Source organism: Lutzomyia longipalpis, chromosome 3 (assembly GCF_024334085.1).
Source record: "Lutzomyia longipalpis isolate SR_M1_2022 chromosome 3, ASM2433408v1".
In the NCBI taxonomy this organism is placed as follows: Eukaryota; Metazoa; Arthropoda; class Insecta; order Diptera; family Psychodidae; genus Lutzomyia; species Lutzomyia longipalpis.
Window position 1 is genome coordinate 2,266,734 of NC_074709.1, and position 14,169 is coordinate 2,280,902.

Below are 14,169 nucleotides of genomic sequence, written 5' to 3' on the forward strand. Positions count from 1 at the left end.
ATATAAATCAATGGCAAAATTAGCATGAATACTTCTGCAAGGTTGTACACAGAGTGGTAAACAATTTTTACATATAGGCTGGGCAGTTTATATCTCAATTATCTCCAATAACTCTCTGCTATATCATTTAATAACATTATTCTATTTGGTGATACATACATTTATAGTTTTTTTTCCTTAAAGGCAAGATTTATGCAAAATCATCCAAGCGGTGAAAGTTGATTGAAAATTGTTGGGGGTTTGTAATTTCTTTCACCGCAATTTCTTCACACTGTGCTGACTTTTTGTGTGTGTTAAATGCTAAAAAAAAGAGGTGAATTTCTAATTTTTGCAAAGAAGAATTCTCTTTAGTTGAAAAGGAAAGTTTGAGTGCCGTTTTATCGCGGTTCTCCGCAGCATCTTGGTGCTGAAAGTGAAAGATAGTGCTTCTTCCGAAAGCATGTGTTGTTCACTCTGGAAATTTATATGGAGAATGAATCGTAAAGGAGGGAATTTCATGTTCGTCCGGGGTTGTTTTAGTGCATTTTGTAGCTTTAGAAAAAATTTATTAATTTTTGAAGCAACCCATCGTGCCAAGGTGATAAAATTTGTTGGGTATAAAAAGCTTCCTCTTTCCGTTCTCATTTTTTTTCTCTCCCAAAACTCACTGTATCTCATTGGCCCACATACAAGATTATTTTCTTCTATCTTTTTTTTTGGGGCTAGAAGCATGTCAATTTTTGCGGGTAATGATAATAAAAATTTGAGAAAATTTCCATGATACGCAATGGAATTAAGTTCTTAAATTTCATGAAATTCGAAGCTCTTATTTTGAGTCCTTTTATTGGAGAAAATTTTGTATTTTCTTCAATTCAAAGGAAATAAAAAAATAATTTTAAAAATTCTCTTTGAATTTTTTCATATAAAAAAGTAAAGCAAATCCCTTTTTTGCAGACGTTACGATGATGATGCCGACAATTCCTGGAGCTGTGGTTCGTGGTTTGAGTACATCATTGTGGTTGTCTTATCCACGATCTTCCTCATTGGAGCCCTTGTGCTCGTCATTTACTGGGCCGTCCAGCATGGCAATGGCTTTGCGTGGTCAGAGGATCCCCAGAAGCAATTCAATCTGCATCCGGTTCTCATGGTGGCCGGTTTCATCACCCTCTCCGGATTCTGTGAGTATATAATGTCATAAATTAAGAAACTTCTTGCTCCCATCTTTACAAGTGAATGACACTCTTCTCATCTTCTTGTTTTTTTTTTGCCTTCCACCCAACAGCCATTCTTCTCTATCGTCTCTGCCGTTGCCTGAAACACATCTATGTGAAATTGCTGCATATGTTCTTCCACGCCTGTGCTGTACCATGTGTTGTCATCGGTTTCCTGGCCGTCCTCGATTCTCACAATCTCGCCAATCCGCCGATTCCCAACTTCTATTCACTCCACTCGTGGCTCGGTCTCGTTACAATGGGGCTCTTTGCAACACAATTCGTCGTGGGATTCTTCAGGTGGGTCCCTTGGGGGGATTACATTGAATATCCCGAGGAAGTTTTCATGTTAAAATCCAAGCGAGAATGAATGGCAAAGTCGTTTTTGGCAACAGGCTGTTGTTGCCATTCTTAAAGTTTTAATCTGATTTTGAGTAGTGTTTTGTTACCATCAATTTGAATGTAAATTCATGTTTTGGGAACATTATCTATGTTCCCTTTTTATATTTATCAATTTGGAACAATTTGAAGCAATTGGGGCGATATTGAAAATTAAAATTTAGTTTTTCGTAGTCTTACGTATAATTTACAAAGATTTGAATTAACTTTTTTTAAATTTTTTTTTAACATAATAAACTTTATTAAAATTAAAAAATTTAACTTTTGTTAGTTAGTTCTGTTTGAATCAGTCTTTCATAGAAGCTCTACCTTATAAAGTGATAGACAATGAAAGTTCTTTGTTTGAATATATCAGTCAATAACAAATCTTATTGGGAACATCAATTGATATTCTTATTCTTATTCTTAAAAATAAAAATAAGTTATAAAAAAGAGTAAAGAATAAATAAAAAAGAAAATAAGAACAAAATTCTTAAGAATAAAAATAAGGCGGAGCTTTGCTGCAATATTGATTTCGCATAGATTACACGCAAAAATTCTTTTTTTTTTCTAAATTATCGTAAATTATTACTTTTTTTGGTTTGTCATTTTGCTGATCTATTTAGAATAATCCATTTAAAAATAAAATACATAAAAAATAAAAAAAATATTCATAATAAATTCATGGGGATTCAGGCAACAAACCACGTCATACTCCACGCTTTGTAATGGATTCAATATTAATTCCATCAAAGCTCCTTTAGCTGTGTGATTGTTTGATTTGGTTGTTCACGAGATAGTCCCAATTAATCCCCATAAATGATTGTGGTGGATTTTACCAATCTCATTAAAGCGTCTGATTCTGTTTTTTTCCATCCATATTTAGTTCAAATGGAAAGCTTTTAGATGATTTATGTAGCAAATTGAATTCTATATTTTACGAGAAAAATTTAATAAAAGATTTCTTAACTAATTTATTTTGTATATATTTGCAGTTTTCTGGTCTTGTTATGCTGCGAAGATGCCACCTACTCATGTCGAGCTGCCATGGTGCCCATTCACGCCAGCTTTGGGCTTGCCAACTTCATGCTGGCTATTGCAACATGCGTTTCTGGGATCACAGAGAAAGCAATCTTTAAGCTCAAGTATGTACCGATCTCATGCAGTTTGTATGCACTCTATGGGGGCTTTCTAATGACTCATTCCACTTCTTTTCCACCATCAGGGAAGACTACTCAAAATGGACAGAGGAGGGGATCATTCTCAATGCTCTCGGTGCCACGCTCATTGCTCTTGGTATCCTTGTTTGCTTCGCCGTGAGACGATCCAATGCCCCGGCCACGGCAAAGGTGTACGTGACAGAGCGCCTATAAATGACCAACCAAGGCGGATTTAATCAAATTCTATTTAAAAATGCATCTTAAGGGTAAGTTAATCGTAAATGTAATGAGAGATATTAATACGTAGTATTAACTGGAGGATCTTTGTTATTGACTTTTTAAAAATAATTTAGTTGAGAAACAATGTTGTGTAGTTAAATTATTTCCCAAAAAGAAAAGAAAAAAAGACGCTAAAAGAGAGAATCAATATGTGAAAGAGTTTATTAAAAAGAAATATTAAAAGAAAAAAATAAGTAATTTATAGAATCTATTTCGAGTATTCTTTTTCGTGTATAAATTTAAAAAAAAAAAGAAAAATGTGGATCAAAATGCTCGATAAAATATATTAGGTTTTCCCACAAGAGATTTTCTTTCTCTTGTTCCATCGTAAAATGTGAATTTTTTATTACTTTTCCTAATTGAAATATATTTCCCAAAATGAAGCAAAAAATCGTTCTTATTTCGTAAACTTTGTTAAGGGAAAATAAAAACAGCAAGAAAGTGAGATAGTATGTAAAATTTATTCCTAAGAGAAAAGTGAAAAGTAAGAAAAAACAAGTATTAAATGAGAATTGTTAAGTGAATGTCTAAAGATGAAAAAAAATTAACAAGTAAATATTTTTACTTTTACGCAATATTTTGAAGAAAAAAGGCAAAATAATTCTCTTATGTCCCACAGAAACATTGAATTGTTTAATGAAAAAAAAAATTGAAACCACCTCAAATCTTTCTATATAATAAAACATACGCAAAATGGAAATAAAACGTGGAAAAGAAAACTTCTCATTAAGAAAATACAAAATAAAACGAGATACTAACGAAAAAAAATGAAGAAAAAAATAGAAGACACTGAAAATTTTTACATATTTATACTTTTTATAATAGTGTTTTAAAAAGAAAATGTGAAATGATGATATAAAATGATAAAACTATTCCATAGTGAAGGAGATAAAAAAAGTATTAAGCTACTAATATATCACATAGCATTGACTAATTATGCGGAAAAAATGTCATTAATCTTACAAAAAAAATAATATCGTCAATCATAAATAGTATAAATAAAATAATCAAATATTAAAAAAAAAAACATTTAATCAAAAAATGAATCATAATTGGGTGTGTTTAAATGTTTAAGATGGCAAACAAGATAAGAAAAGCTCAGAGTGAACCAAGCATTGCAATGTAATATTTGCAATTTTCTTTGCTTTCCTTTCGGAAATTATATAATTACAATTTTTTCGATATAAAAAATATGTGTTCATTGTGAAATTCCAATAGAAAAATAAATTGATTGAAGAAAGTTTCTTTATGAATAATTCTTGAGGATAGTACGAAAAGATTTGCAAATATTCGGGGACTTTATGATTTAAAATTTTCCATAGAATTTTCTATTGAATTCTATGTCTCTATTAAGAAAAACTTTCGTATATAAAGTTTCAATTCTAAGAAGTGAAAGTTTCTTAAATAATAAATTACTTCCGGATGGAAATTAATCCTTTAAAATTAATGAAGTTTAAAAGTTTTCGATTTAAAAACTTTTCATGGATTTACCTTAAAAGGTTTTAATGAAATATCCGTGATTGAAAGTTCCTTAATTTTCTTCCCTGAATATTTCAAAATCTTCTTTGTGGAAAACCTCAACTAAGAGCATCAACAACGATAATTTAAATTAAATAAAAAAAAACATAGAACAATATAGTGAGAATAAATTAGGTGAAAATTTCTATATAATAGTATAATTATGTATTTGTAAGTATATTTGGTGAAAGAATATGTGAAAAAAAATCAAATTAAAGTGCATCGATAAGATTTCAAAATGATAAGACGAAGACATTCAACAAATCAAAACAAGACTAATGAAAAGTAGAATTCGCATGAGAAAGGAAATTCATTTCATGGTCAAACGATGCTATAAAATGCTCATAATGCTCTTTCCCAATCATTTTGCAATGTTTTATTTTGTTCTTTTCTGTGTCAGCTAAATTGCTGAAAATCAAGCATTTTATTTATTATTTCGTGCTCACTTGCACGCACTTTTTTGCAGAAGATTTTTCTCCGTTTATCGAGATTGCGCCTTTTGAATTTAAACTGATATGTTGTGGTTTTTCTGTGCATTGCTGATGCACGCATTTGCGCGATTTGTTTAATTTTCCCCTCAGAAAAAAAGTGAATATCATACCGAAATTAATGATAGAAAATTTCATTATACAGTAATTCATTATTATACAAGACATTTAGAGAAATAGTTGACATATGAATAAAGTTAGAGACTAAATAATCAATGTGTTTTCATTGTTTTCTCATCCCAGTTGTTACCCCAATGTTCTTCAAGGTTTTACTTTTATTTAATTATCGTCTAAATATGTTTATATACATTACGTTAATAGTTTCAAAGGTCGGGTTGATTTTTTATTTAACTTTTTTTTAAACATATTCATTAAAATAGAATAAATATTTGTTTCAATTCGTTGAAAGACCTTTCTAATGTTCTTTTTTCTCTTAATCTTTATAAAAGAGAACAAAATCATCAAATGAAAAGTAAGTAATATGTATAAAAAACGATACTTAAATATTTGATAAAACATTTGGTATTTGAATAATTTTCTTTTATCCTGTAAATCCTTGAAATCATAAACCATTCAAAAATTTAAAGGATTAACGCTTAAAAAATTTGCTAAAATATAAACAATCATCGTTATTAAAAATAAAAAGCTTAACTGTGTGAATTTATTTTTGATCATGCACTGTCAGACCAGGCGTCTTCACTGCCCAACAAAAGCTCACGCATGGTAGGTAGCTAAAATATGTTTCATCAAAGCTGCATGAAACATACCATCTGCAACTATGTGTAGCGTGCCAAAGAGAGCTTTTCCCGCGCTGCACCTAAAATTTTCCCTGGTCAGATGGATCACATGGAGAGTGTTGTATTTTGCCTTGAAAGCCCCCCCGAAGCACCTAAGCCATTTGCTGGCGCCACAAGATGGAAAAGCGCGACATTCCTCGGTGCGGCCCCACTACAATTCATCAAGAGTGTGTGGCTGCCGACACGCTCATGAAATGCCTCTTACGCAGTCTTAATTGTGAGTTTGCTGCGCTCAGTTGGGCCCCGTTGAGCACCCCATTTGGCACCTTCCTCTTTTCACCTAACACACACACCATCATCCACCTGGAAACGACGAGTGGAATATTGAAGAAAAACAATTTCACGTGGACATTCAATTTAAATTGTGTGGCTCATTTGGTATGAAACGAGGCGACAGCGCGTTTAGTGCATAGCGAATCAGTTTTGTGGAATTCCAGTGAACTTTCTCAGAGTGACAAAGCATCTAATTTTCAGGGGGAGGTGTTCAATTGTGCAAGAAAGTGATCTTCAATGAGTGAGAGTGCACCCATTCGGTGCAAGTGTGAATAACTCTTTTGACTTCACGCCCAATTGAGCACCATTTCTCCAGCTACCAACGGACTCTTTTTTTATTTTTATTTTCTGCTGCTGCAAAGCTGGACGAAAATGCACTTTTCCTTATCGCTATTGGCTGCCATTTGGCTCTTTTCACCCAACGTTACTGCATCGGGCTTCGGGAGGTGAGTCATGCTTATTTGCTCTTTGAGATTGCCTTTCTGCTAATACCGCATGTTCATGCGATTATTTATTTGAAGAAATGCGAAAGAAAGCACCTCTTTATGCTAAAATTGAATAAATAGAGGAATTTTAGATTATGCTGATTTTGCTTTCTATATTGAATTTCTGAATATTCTGACTCATCGAAATCGTTGAAAAATGGAAAATATCAGAGAAAATTCATGTCATTTTTTCCGCTAAGCAAACCAAAACATCCAAATGACCTTGAAAAGTATCCCTCCTGGCAGAATTGGGTCAGTGCTTCGACCTACCAATCAGGAAAAATAAATGAATAATTGCTGCAAAATCACATCAGAGAGATTATTTTATTTATTTTTTATGAAAACAAAAATTGTTTGAATAGCAAGTGATTTTTTTTGTCAAATATCATCTGCAGACAACCACCTGTTGTCACCAAAAAATTTCTCCATCCTCACCGCGTTAGCTCTTTCGTCAGCTCGTGTCTGCATTTAGTGTTTGCGATGGCGAAAGAAAACAACAAAAAGGGGGAGAAAGACTTTGCGACTCGATGCTTCTGCACTTTGCGTGTTGAATGCGATCGTAAGAAGAAAATTTTGTATAGAGAAGACCCTCAGGTGAATTCAAGAAGGAATTCTGGGGATTACGGAGGGTGGAGAAATTGGAGAAATCTTCGTGGAAGAAAACAAAGCAAAAGAAATTTTCAAGAAAAAAAATTACAAAGGAAGAGTAGCGTGTTTGAAAGAAGCTGCTAATATATAATGTTCGCCACATTAAATCTTATTTCTTAAAAATAAAAGAATTATGTTTTTGTGAAGAAGTTCCTTGTTCTTTTCTTTGTGAATATAAAAGCTTTGTCTGGACTTTATGTATTTTTGAGAATATCTTTTGGCTTTTACTTGTTTTAATTAATTTTTACTCCATGGCAAGAAATAAATTGTTTAATTAATGGAAAATTGAGAAAATTACATTTCCTAATTATTCTTTTTTGAAAATATTTTTAATTGTGAATTAAAAAAAACATAATCAAGTCTTTGAAGGTAAATAAAGAAAATTGAGAAAATAATAAATTATTCACAAGATGTTAAAAAATAAATTTAATGTCTGTGTCATAAAACTTGTAAGAAAGATCTAGGTTCAATGACCATTCTCTATGCAATAAACATTATCTTTTATGTTCTCTGTATATAAAATATACAAAGAGCGAGAGCTTTTTTTTACCCTTAAGAAAAATAGCAGCACAACACATCTCCCTTTCCCCAATAAGAGAAGTTTTAAGAGGAACAATTTATTAGTAGTACCAACGATTAACATAGATTAATCACCACCCATTTTACATGCTTTCCGTATACTATTCCATGAACTAAATTTATCTCCAATTACTTTTTGTGATTTACTGAAGTGTACTCTCTCCACACACACTTCCCAACAATTATTTTAACTTTGTGAGAAACTCCATCAGATTAATTTATAAAGTTTAATCGTCACATTGGCAAACAATCTCGCAAATAACCACCAAAAGTTTGACTAAAGAAGGTCATAAAATTAAATCATAAAACCTCACTGTTGGGTTTATTATATCAACATTTTCATTTCGAAAGGAAAGGTTTTTGTTGATGAAAAATTTTAATTGGTCTCTCCAAAAAGTGATTCAACTATTGCGCAACGTCTCCCGTAGTTGAATTTGAACTTGAAATGTCTCACCATGCGACCTTTCTCTCGACTTATGACTCTTTTTTGCTGGCAAATTAAGAATCTACTAAATTTCTTGCGGAATGGGGTTTTTCCTCGATTTTTCTTTGTACCATTTATGTGTTTGAAATAGTTTCTCTTTAAAATTAGCAATGGATGGATGCGGTGTTGTTTGGTAGAATAATTAGCAATTAATCAGTTTTAAAATAACAATGAAATTGTATATGTTTTGAGCAATATTTGTGTGTTTTTTTGGGTGGAGTTTTTTTTCGTAAAAACTCATTTAAGATGAATTTGGAACAGAGAATTGGCAATTTTAGCATTGAAATCCCGCATATGGCTTTTCAATTGAAATTAATTAGCTGTTTACTTCTTTGACTAAAGCTTCTTTTCTCTTCTTTGCAGATGCCCGAAATATCCATCAATGCCAAAATACAACATGACTAAGGTATTAGCAACTTTTCTCGCAATAGGAATTCAATTGAAATGGTGTGTCATCAATTAGAATGGGGCAAGCTAAACAAGGTGGAAAAGATGGTGGAAAGAGAGAGGGAGAGAGATGGCAATTGAAAAGTGTAACTGCGGTTGAAAAGCACCAAATTCACGCAAATCAATTTATTTTCTCATTCCAATTTTCATGGTGGTTTATGCGGGATTAATTGGTGGCAAATCGGGCGCCACTGTGCTCTTTATGAATACTTTACCCGAGAGGGGTTGTGTGAATATTTGACCATGAATTGGCACCAATCTTTTCAATTAACTTTTCGTGATTTTATGTATTTCCGCCAATAGCACCCGAACCATTCTGTATTAGCTCTTTTTTTCTGCACTTTCTCTCCCCTTTCCGTTTAGCACCATTTTTGCAACAAAACTCGCTCTTTGGTATCTATAATATGTACGTACATATAGTTAATGAATGTACAGAGGAACTCTGACCACGAAATAGGAAGGAAGAAAGTCGTTGGGAGAGATATGAAATTTCAAAACATCACCAGGGATGTTCAACCGTAGTTGCTTTAATCGCAAAATATTGATTTTCTCGGGCAATTAATAATGTTTTGCATTTGATTTGTGGTCTATGGACAAAATTTAGTAGCAATTGTACATATTTTTAATCATTTTTATTACAATAATTAAAATACCACAAATGACAATTTGGGATTTTATGGTGGTTACACAACCATAATTAAATCTCCGCTACCCGCTAATTTCATTAGCATGTGGGGGTGGTAAATAGAGGAATTTAATTACGTGGCTCTTGCGTTTTTAGGTCTATTTCAGGGGTGAATTGAATAAAAATATAAATTCTTTTCTAAGATTTCGTATTCCTATATTAATTTTCATCAGGGAAATTAATGAATGATTAAGAAGCTAGGACTTGATTTTAACTAGTAACAAATTTTGGCAAAATTCAGAATCATTAGATTTTTGATTCATGCCAAAAGGTATCTGAGAAATTATAGAATAGAAATAGAAATTTTATAGAAAAGAAATATTCAAAATTGTAATTGAATGTCAAACGTTAGAAAAGGAACGTCGAAAGTTTCAAAAGTAATGCCAAATTTTAAATAAGAAATGGCAAAAGTTTGAAAATTTAAAGTCAAAAGTTAAGACATTATTTTATATCGTTAGGAAATAAACGTCAAATCATGGAAAATGAATATAAAACGTTAGAATAGGCATGTCAAAAGTAAATGAGAAATATAAAACTCAGAAAAGGAATGCCATAGGCTAAAAAAGAAAGCTCAAATGTTAGAAAAAGAATGATGAAATGACGAAAATTAGTAATGCAATGAGCAACGTTGGAGGGGAATGTCAAAAGTTAGAAAAGACATTTCAAACGTTAAGAAATATCTATCGTTAGAAGAGTGAAAAGTAATAAATATCAAATGCTATAGAAATGGAATGGAATTGCATTTATTTATTTATTTTTTAAATTCTTTTAGGAAAATTGTTTACAAATAATACATATTCACATATATAAGCTATACCAAAGCATATATTCGTTAATGAAATCTTTTTGTATATTGCGACAACGTGTCTGTGACTTTATGCATTGTAAATTTTATGTGTACGCAAACACCTAACTATGCATCCCTGACCTATGCAATCTCACAGAACTGGATTTGGAATTTGTGCTCGACATTTTGAAGGCATTCACTGGGTAATGTCTCTCTGAAGCAATTTTACTTTCATTGGATCAATGTGCTACACTTTATGCAATATCTTGCAATAATGTTTTTTTTTTCATTGACTGATAAAATCATAAACATATTAATTGCTATATGGATATTTTGCATTTCATTGGCAGTTCACGGGGAAATGGTATGAGGTGGAGAGATCATTCTACTTGCCGGAAATAGCAGCTGGATGTACAACCCTCTCATTTCAGCCTGTAGATACATCGGAGGACTTTGAGGCATCCTACGGAAAGCTCGAAGTTGCCATTAAGACTGTGAACCAATGGTGAGAGTTTGCACCAGTTTTATCACACCGTTGTTAATTGAATGCTAATTTAATACAAAATGTGCGCTTTCGCAGGACGGGAAATCCATCCGTGTCTCTTGGATTTGCACTGCCTGAGTCGGAGAATTCATCCATAATGCACTTTCAGGTGAGATCGTGACGCTATCATGTCACAAAAAAGCATCGCACACGATAATGAGTATCTACTTATCGTATTTTCTCCATTCTCACACACATTAAAAGATAAAACGTATATTTTCTTCAATCCAATTTAATATTGAGACAGTTGAGAAAAAATAAAAAAAACAGAGTCTGTACTCATTTTTCTCACTTAATTTATTTCCCATTCAGCAGTTTTCTTTTTATTTTCTGCATTCAACGTCAATTTATTATGAAATGATAAATTCAATACAATTAATTCAAATGAACCTTTTCTTGCATATCGTGGGATTTTGTAATTTTTAATGCGACTTTTTCTGCTCACTTTTGAATGAGGGGAATGCACAAAAACTCGTTTCTCACCGTGTTTTTTTAATGTTTATGTATTTATGTAAATATTTAGCACACTGACCTTATATTTTGCTAAAAAATCCACATAAGGTTGCATTGGTGATTTAAACCACTTGTTGTTGTTTAAAAATGTTTAACCGACAAGTTTGGTAAATTCATACATATATAGGAAAAATAATACCTCAGCAATAATTTTTATTTTTAATTGCTCATACCAATTTCAGAGTAAAAAAAATTATAAGTTAATCTACCTAATTTTTTTTGTTTTACTCACACGTACTCAAGCCAAATGCAAGCCGACACTGCACCGAAAAATCCATTATTTTATGTTTATTAAAAAAAAAAACATAATTTCGGGTTTAATCTTGATGCCCGAATTTACAGAATTGCAGTATTTACCTTTTTTTCTGCTACTCATTCATTACAAATTTCGTGCTCAATTTACAACCCCTCAATGAAAAAGTCCAAATTCACCAACAACCCCCTCAGTGTGCCCAATTAAAAAAAAGTTTATTCTCTTTATTTGCTCACAAAACGCTTGGTTATTAAACAAATAGGTGTACACACAGAGCTGTTTTTTTTTCAAAGGACTCAAAAAAATTATATGCAATGTGATATTTTTTTTGCTCTTACACCTTTTAACATTTTATAATTATGTTTTTCTCAATAATCAGTGTAAAAAAAAATACTTGATAAGCAATTTGTTATTTATTTGCAGCTCTCATCGAGGCTTCCGGCACCTCTGGCTAGACTACTACCCGGCACGGGGAAATATCAAATTCTGTACACGGACTACGATAATTTCGCCATACTCTGGTCCTGCTTTAATTTTGGATTTGCCCACACCGGTATGACCGCAAAAATCTCTCTTTACTCCCACATAAATTCACCAAATATGCAACGACGCGTAGATCATTTATTATTTTGCACGGCAATTTATGTGATTTCATTTCGGTTTTATTACTTTTTGCTGAAGAATAATTAAATGTCGTTCCACTATGTACTTTTACGTACATATGTATGTGATCTTATTTTGTGGACTTTTATTGATTTTTTATGCTATGTGAAGGTAAATTAATTGACAAAAATATTTATTTACGTTAAATTTTAATTTGTCATGAATTTTTGAAGGCTCTAAAAGATTAAATTCATAATTGCCTAAGACATAATCAGTTTCTAGGGCCTATTTTTTCTGTAACCAGATCTAAAGAAATGTCTAAAATCTACCCTAAACCTTGATTTTGGCCAAAAACTCTGAAAAAAAAAAAACTAAATACGATTTAAACCTCAGATTTGAATAAAATTTTGAGATATAAAATTTCTAACGACATTTTATGAAAAGAATTTTCTTTAGAAGTTTTTTTTTGTCATATTTTAGCTATTCCAAAAACAATTTTTATTTTATTCTATGTACCTACATAAATTATATTTATTTTCTCATTTATTTTATGAACATTTTAATCTTGTTCTGTTTAAATATACATACGATGAACCAATAAATGGTCTGAGGATTCAAACCAAATATTATCTTCTAAGCTATGATTTATATGGGAATTATACCTATTTATTATTCAAAATTAAATTATTGCAAAATCCCACAGTTTTAGAAATTGGCTTTTCAGTTATTAATCTACTCAAAATCTCTTCTAAACCTTATATTAATAGTTATTATGTTTCTCTAAAGCATTTTAGAAATCAATTATTTTAATATGAATTATTTACTTGACCTCAGAACAAGAGAACCTCATAAAAGAAGAAATTATTAAACTAAAATTATTCATTTAATTATTTCAGATCAAATCTGGCTGTTGGGACGTGAGAGAGATTTCGTCTTTGAGATCCGTAAAAAAATCTACGATGCCCTTACGCAGCTAGGTCTTGATTCGGATCGTTTAGTGATATCTAAGAATAAAAATTGCCCTACTACCCTTTGACTCCACGACAACCCCTCAGAGTAACATTTGATATTTTTTCCTTTTGTGAAAAAAAAAACATATTTTGTACTTAATTACTTAATTCTGTGATAAGAAACCTAATTGTTTTCTGTAGAGAGAGAGAAAGTCGTAAATTGGGGATGTAAATGAGAAGTTTAGGAGAGAGAGTGGGTGAAGTTTTGAATAAAAGTTTGTATAAAGGCAAAAGATCTTGAGGGAGTTTTGTATATGTAAATTTTTGCACCAGTTTGAGGAAGAACATGGTGGGAGTAGATTTTTGCCATGATGGCGGGATGGGGTGAAGTGTTCAAGGGTGAAAGGATCCATAAGAGCAGTGATTTACATTTTATTTGAGTTGAACTGGAAAAGTTTTTGGCCAACATAAATAACAATTGTGCCATACGGAAGGCAAACCCAAAAGGAGTTAGGCCATGTGCTCGAGTACAAGAATCCGTTTCAGGATGTGCTTGGGACACACAGAGAGGGTTATATAGGAAAGTATAAGGATAGCGACCTCGGAGTCTCCTCATTGCCAATGGGGAAGTCCCCGTGCCGCTCGACACATTTTCTCCTCAGGAAGAACCACACACACACACACATACACTCCCCTCGCATATTACTATCCTCGCCCATGGGCTTACGATATATGCGAAATATATCAACATCAGGCAACATCCGCATAATAATGTGCAAAGAAGATGTGCTTTTGTGTACCATTCATATTAATCAGACAAAGTTTTGTTGTTTATCCCCGGCATTGTCGGAAGTTTCTTTTGCACTGCGACTCAAGACCCACTTCCCGCCCAAATTCACTTCCTCTTCCCGCCTCCCCCGCCCTCAACAGGAAGGCAGAATGAAAACATTATCTTACTTGCCATCCACATTGACACATATTCTTCACCATTGTGTGCCTCCTTGGGTGCAATTTCCTCACAGCACACTCACCTAATCACGTCAACTCCCATTCCCGTGACAAGAATGAAAGCCATGGAATTTTAATTGAAAGCACTGCACTCTCCATA

At 32.4% G+C, this 14,169-nt stretch overlaps 4 protein-coding genes across 10 annotated transcripts in view; all 4 read left to right on the plus strand.

Moving 5' to 3' along the window:
• Window positions 1-14,169, plus strand: part of LOC129794093 (GPI mannosyltransferase 3) — a 1,193,052-nt gene that overhangs the window by 97,520 nt on the left and 1,081,363 nt on the right. The window lies entirely within an intron of this gene.
• The window catches only part of LOC129794120 (cytoplasmic tRNA 2-thiolation protein 1), a 1,132,104-nt gene that overhangs the window by 36,572 nt on the left and 1,081,363 nt on the right, over window positions 1-14,169 (plus strand). The window lies entirely within an intron of this gene.
• LOC129794129 (plasma membrane ascorbate-dependent reductase CYBRD1) overlaps window positions 1-14,169 on the plus strand; it is a 1,128,201-nt gene that overhangs the window by 32,669 nt on the left and 1,081,363 nt on the right. For 3 of the 6 annotated variants that reach the window (XR_008750998.1, XR_008750999.1, XR_008751000.1), the window contains 4 exons: window positions 934-1,157; window positions 1,262-1,490; window positions 2,564-2,713; window positions 2,794-3,201. Coding sequence is in view for 3 of the 6 variants with exons in the window: in XM_055834763.1 (XP_055690738.1) it covers window positions 934-1,157; window positions 1,262-1,490; window positions 2,564-2,713; window positions 2,794-2,941 (751 nt within the window). In the remaining 3 variants the exon portion in view is untranslated. Of the gene's footprint in view, window positions 1-933; window positions 1,158-1,261; window positions 1,491-2,563; window positions 2,714-2,793; window positions 5,226-14,169 lie in introns of those variants that run through there. The other 3 variants (XM_055834763.1, XM_055834764.1, XM_055834765.1) reach the window with 1 other exon arrangement.
• Window positions 6,046-13,354, plus strand: LOC129794162 (apolipoprotein D). The gene is made up of 6 exons (XM_055834807.1): window positions 6,046-6,529; window positions 8,643-8,685; window positions 10,549-10,703; window positions 10,779-10,851; window positions 11,932-12,061; window positions 13,008-13,354. Exons 1-6 carry the CDS (start codon window positions 6,456-6,458, stop codon window positions 13,145-13,147), a joined length of 615 nt encoding a protein of 204 aa, XP_055690782.1. The 5' UTR covers window positions 6,046-6,455; the 3' UTR covers window positions 13,148-13,354.

What these genes read in the sequence shown, in the direction of transcription:
- LOC129794162 (XM_055834807.1), top strand. Translation starts at nt 6,456, where the DNA reads ATGCACTTTTCCTTATCGCTATTGGCTGCCATTTGGCTCTTTTCACCC. An exon ending in CATCCATAATGCACTTTCAG is followed by an intron (nt 10,852 to 11,931) that starts GTGAGATCGTGA and finishes ATTTATTTGCAG; the next exon opens with CTCTCATCGAGGCTTCCGGC. An exon ending in TTTTGGATTTGCCCACACCG is followed by an intron (nt 12,062 to 13,007) that starts GTATGACCGCAA and finishes TAATTATTTCAG; the next exon opens with ATCAAATCTGGCTGTTGGGA.